The sequence below is a fragment of the Tuber melanosporum genome (assembly GCF_000151645.1).
Source record: "Tuber melanosporum whole genome shotgun sequence assembly, scaffold_146, strain Mel28".
NCBI lineage: Eukaryota > Fungi > Ascomycota > Pezizomycetes > Pezizales > Tuberaceae > Tuber > Tuber melanosporum.
Genome location: NW_003298804.1, coordinates 291,683 through 295,861, shown reverse-complemented (window position 1 = coordinate 295,861; position 4,179 = coordinate 291,683). Strand labels below are relative to the sequence as shown.

The 4,179-nt window shown below is 48.4% G+C and overlaps 2 protein-coding genes; one reads left to right on the top strand and one right to left on the bottom strand.

The window, feature by feature from the left end:
* GSTUM_00002722001 (uncharacterized protein) lies at positions 1-291 on the bottom strand (the record flags this gene model as incomplete). XM_002836430.2 has 1 exon in its annotated part: positions 1-291. A coding segment is annotated over exon 1 (111 nt), but the record flags the coding sequence as incomplete, so codon positions are not given.
* Positions 292-822: 531 nt separating this feature from the next.
* On the top strand, positions 823-2,017 carry GSTUM_00002721001 (uncharacterized protein). XM_002836429.2 has 2 exons: positions 823-1,002; positions 1,089-2,017. The coding sequence occupies exons 1-2, from the start codon at positions 885-887 to the stop codon at positions 1,979-1,981; spliced, it is 1,011 nt and encodes a 336-aa protein (XP_002836475.1). The 5' UTR covers positions 823-884; the 3' UTR covers positions 1,982-2,017.
* Positions 2,018-4,179: the final 2,162 nt, after the last annotated feature.

The following is a 4,179-nucleotide window of genomic DNA, read 5'->3' as shown; positions in this document are numbered from 1 at the left end:
TGCGTCGGCGAGGAGTGGCTGGTAGAAATCTGGGGCAATTATTGGGCGGATGAGAGTTGGGTAGAGGGATTGGATGGGGGATGTTGCTGATAGGGGGGTTTGGGGTGGCATGTTCGGGATGAGGTGTTTTGGGTGGAGAGATGGGTTACCGGTCAATTAAGTAGGAGGGTAGTAGAAGAATTGAAAATGGAGGTATATATGTTTTGTTCTAGAGCAAGTATTTGCGATGATGAGGGCGTAGTGGTTAGTTAAGTATGATAAAACGTTCGCGCTTAATGAGGAGTAAGGTCCATACTTGTCCTCGAAGTATTATCCCACGATATCCCTTCCATGGCGGGGGTTAGCATCCCTCTTCAATTAATCTTCAAATGCTCAGTGGGGGAAAAGAAACAAAAAATTGATCAGATGGCTGTTCTTAGTAATATTTTGGATCTTGTGGATCATAGAAGAATATCCCAAGAATGAGTCTTCATCATGTGAAACGATTGAATGGGTGGGCGGAAGAAGATTGGTCTTACTGTGAGGTCCGGCACTGGGAACGGGAAAATGTCGAGGGGTTAGAGAAGGGTTTGTTCGTTCAAAGTATTGAGTGGAGGATGGTTTTTATCCAGCCCATCTCAGCGGGCTGGAACAAGAGCTTTCCATCCTTGGCGGCTTGCGTGCTTGCTGGTGAGGCGAAAGAATGGTCATGCTAAATTAAAACTCGAGTGCAGCTCTATGGTCGTATAGTATCATAGGTTGGGCTGTGGGGTCTCGGTTTGAGCGTCGGCATTTAGCTTGGGAAAGCGGCTCCCTCTTCCCACCCATCCCACCCATCCCACCACAACTTTGCCCAACTCTGCTTACAACTACGCTCCCCATCTTCTGATCTACGAAATACCGTCATGACGGATCGCCGACGCATCAATGGCCCGCTGGAGGGCACTATACCGCCGGTATTCCTCACTAGCTCGACTCATAAATCAATAATTAAACGTTCACCAACTACTCTTCGAAAAATCTGTTGGTATCCTTCCTTTCTTTTTCCACCCCCTTCCCTCATTCTCCTCCTCTGAATACAAAACCTAATCAATCTCTTGCTCCGGTAGTTCTGAAAACCGGCCTAACTCCACCCGCAACGGGCTCTGCATTCTTGGAACTCCCGACACCCTCCACCCATTCAACACCCACTCTAAAGCTCACCTCGAGTGTCTACGGTCCCCGGCCCTTGCCTTCATCAACAACCTTCTCCTCAAACGCGCGCCTGACCGCCGAACTCAAGTTTTCGCCGTTTTCCACTCCCGGCCGCCGTCGCGGGTATATTCGTGACGGTGTGGAACGCGACCTTTCCGCGCAACTATCTATCGCCCTTGGAAAAAGTGTGGCTGTCGGAAAGTATCCCAAGAGTGCGATTGACGTATTTGTTAGTGTGCTTGACTGTGAGGGTGGACTGGGGGATGCAGGAGATGAAGCAGGTGGTGGGGTGGATGTGGGATTAATGAGTGTGCTTGCTACAGCGATTAGTTGCGCTAGCGCAGCTATTGCAGATGCTGGGATTGAGTGCTTTGATCTTGTGGCGGGGGGCGTGGCCGGGTTGGTTTTGGAACAGGGCGGGGTGGTGGAGGAGGACCGTGTTGAGAAGAGTTTGGAGGTTGGTCAGGATAGTGATGACGCTAGACGTGGCATGAGAAAGAATGGAAAAGTCACTCTGGTTCTGGACCCCAGTCCTATCGACGGCTACATTATCCTTGCTGCGGCCGCGGTTGGGTATATGGCTGCTAGGGATGAGCTCACCTTGGTTTGGACAAAAGGATCGATGGGCTGGGACGGCGATAGCACAGACGAAGTAGAGAGAATCGTTGACGGTGCTATTACCGCCTCTACTGGCGTTAGACTTGTCATTAATGAGGCTGTCAAGGAGAGGCTGTTGCTCGGATTGAAGGAGATGGGCTTGATCAGGGGGAAGGCAGTCAGCGGTGATGGGGATGCGGCTATGAGTTAGTTTGTGAACCAAATAATTTAATTTAAATTCCTCCCATGATTTACCGGTGGCTGGCGTGGGGTAAACATGATGGGTGAGGTGTGGTTTAGGGGGTGAGAGCTAAGGAATGGGAGGTAGAATAGTGCTCCAGATTCTGGGCCACGGGCGGCGGAAATAGCGATGGAAATTTGGAAGCATCTGAGCCAGCTAGAGTGGAGCAACATGGGGAATCACTCGAAGTTGACACTAAGGACACGGTGTCACGGGGTTACGCGACACAGCCGCGCTAGGGTCCCGCGGTTGTCAAGAGGAGGATTCAGGTTGAGTAGGTATAAACCGTGTGAGGGCTCAGCGAGGCGGCACCATGCTCCGTCTCCGCTATTTTCCTGTCGATTGAAATTAGCGCCTCCAAAATAGAAATAGACCTAAAATCAACACCAACGACCTCACGTCACCATAGCTGAAATGGCATCTCAGCTTGGTGGCAACCACCCACAAACATCAGCGTCCCCTACCCCTGGTGGTCCCTCTTGAAGCCCCTGGTTCACTGAATTTTACAGTAGAATTAGGGCAGTTATCCCCTATCTAAGCCTACCAGAAGGTTCAGTTCTAGCTGAAAAGCTACACAATCAGGATGAAGAAGACTTCATAAACGATAACCTCCTTGCGGCAACACTCCAAATTGAGACATTCAGGATGGTGGTGGGTCTTCAGTACCACATCACATCCCTTAATGGAAAAATTGAAGAACTGGCAAGCACCTTCAATTTGCTCTTGAATAATGCCAGGGACCTATCTACCAATGTTGCAGTGAATGTGACCAAGCCATATGCTCAGTGTACCAAACTTAACAATAGCAATAGCCCCACAAATACACTAGTAGTAATGCTGCCATACCACCACAACCCCACAACCAAAAGACCCCGACTGAAGGGAAAAAGTGCTTAGGGACAGTGGGACCAACTCCTCCCCAAAAACCACAACAAAAACAAACGAAGGATGTGCACTCTGAGGAACCTGCAGAACCCAGGAGCACAAAGGAGTCTAACTCCACTAAGGCAATACAACCCAAAGATGCTAAATACAGTCCGAAGGAGGATCTATGCTACCCGCAAAGACCCCGCCCCACTGGCTGACTCGGCTAAACTTGAGGCTCAGATAAATATGGCTATTGCGAAGAAACTTCAGAAATGGGTTGCATGGCACCCACATATCTTCAAATCTAAATCTGTAACCGGTACGGGTACTTGGTTTTGTTTTATGTTTTGTTTTAAGTATCACTTTGATACTTGGTTAGCTTTAAGTATCGTTTGATACTTGGTTTTGTTTTATGTTTTATTTTAAGTATCGCTTTGATACTTAAGGAGTTTTACCTAAGTGTATTGATTGATACCTTTAATTAGTTTCGTTCATGTTAAGACATGAAGAGATTTGTGTATTTAAAGACCGCCTGTTTCTACGATAGAAAGGGCAGACTTCGACAGACAGTATATCAATATACTTGGTTGAACGGTTACTTCTTTGTTCCTCAGTACACCCTCGAAGCCTCCTTTAGTTCTCAGCTCTCGCCTCCTCTATGGAAGAGCTGGCCACCTGCCAACTATCGTACCTATTACCGTTAACGTGATTGGCACCTTGCGAACACGTTATATTTTTTTAACCTTAGCAAGTGGTTAAGAACCTGTCCCCGGATTTAGGCCTGATCAACCTATCGATATCCACCTCAGAATGCTAGCGGAGAGAAGCGGCAGAATCACGGCACATTCGGCTTCATCTCAAACTCAAGATAGAGTCTTTGACGACCAGGAGTGGGAAGCAAATCCCACAGCAAGACCTTACAAGAAAGAAACAACCCCGGCGCTCTGCTAAAGAGCCGAGCGATCCTGCAAACATGGAAGATACGCAACCTCCAGGAGAATTCCCTTCTACTCCAGCAAAGAAACCTTCCTTTGATCCTCCAATCGACCCCGAATCCAGTAGCGAATCAGAGATGGCTAGCACAGGAGGAGGGCCTTCTGGAGGAGGAAAATCTCGGGCTAGGCCTGAAGAAGAGGAGGTACCTGTAGTATTTGAACCCCCTAAGTTTAAACTCCACCTCCCTGCAAAGTTCACAGGAGAAGGAAAAGACCTCAAACCTGAAGCCTTTGAATGATGGGTGACGGAACTCTCACACTTCCTACTCTTACAAGGAAAAGATGTGGAAGATCCTACAACCAGAC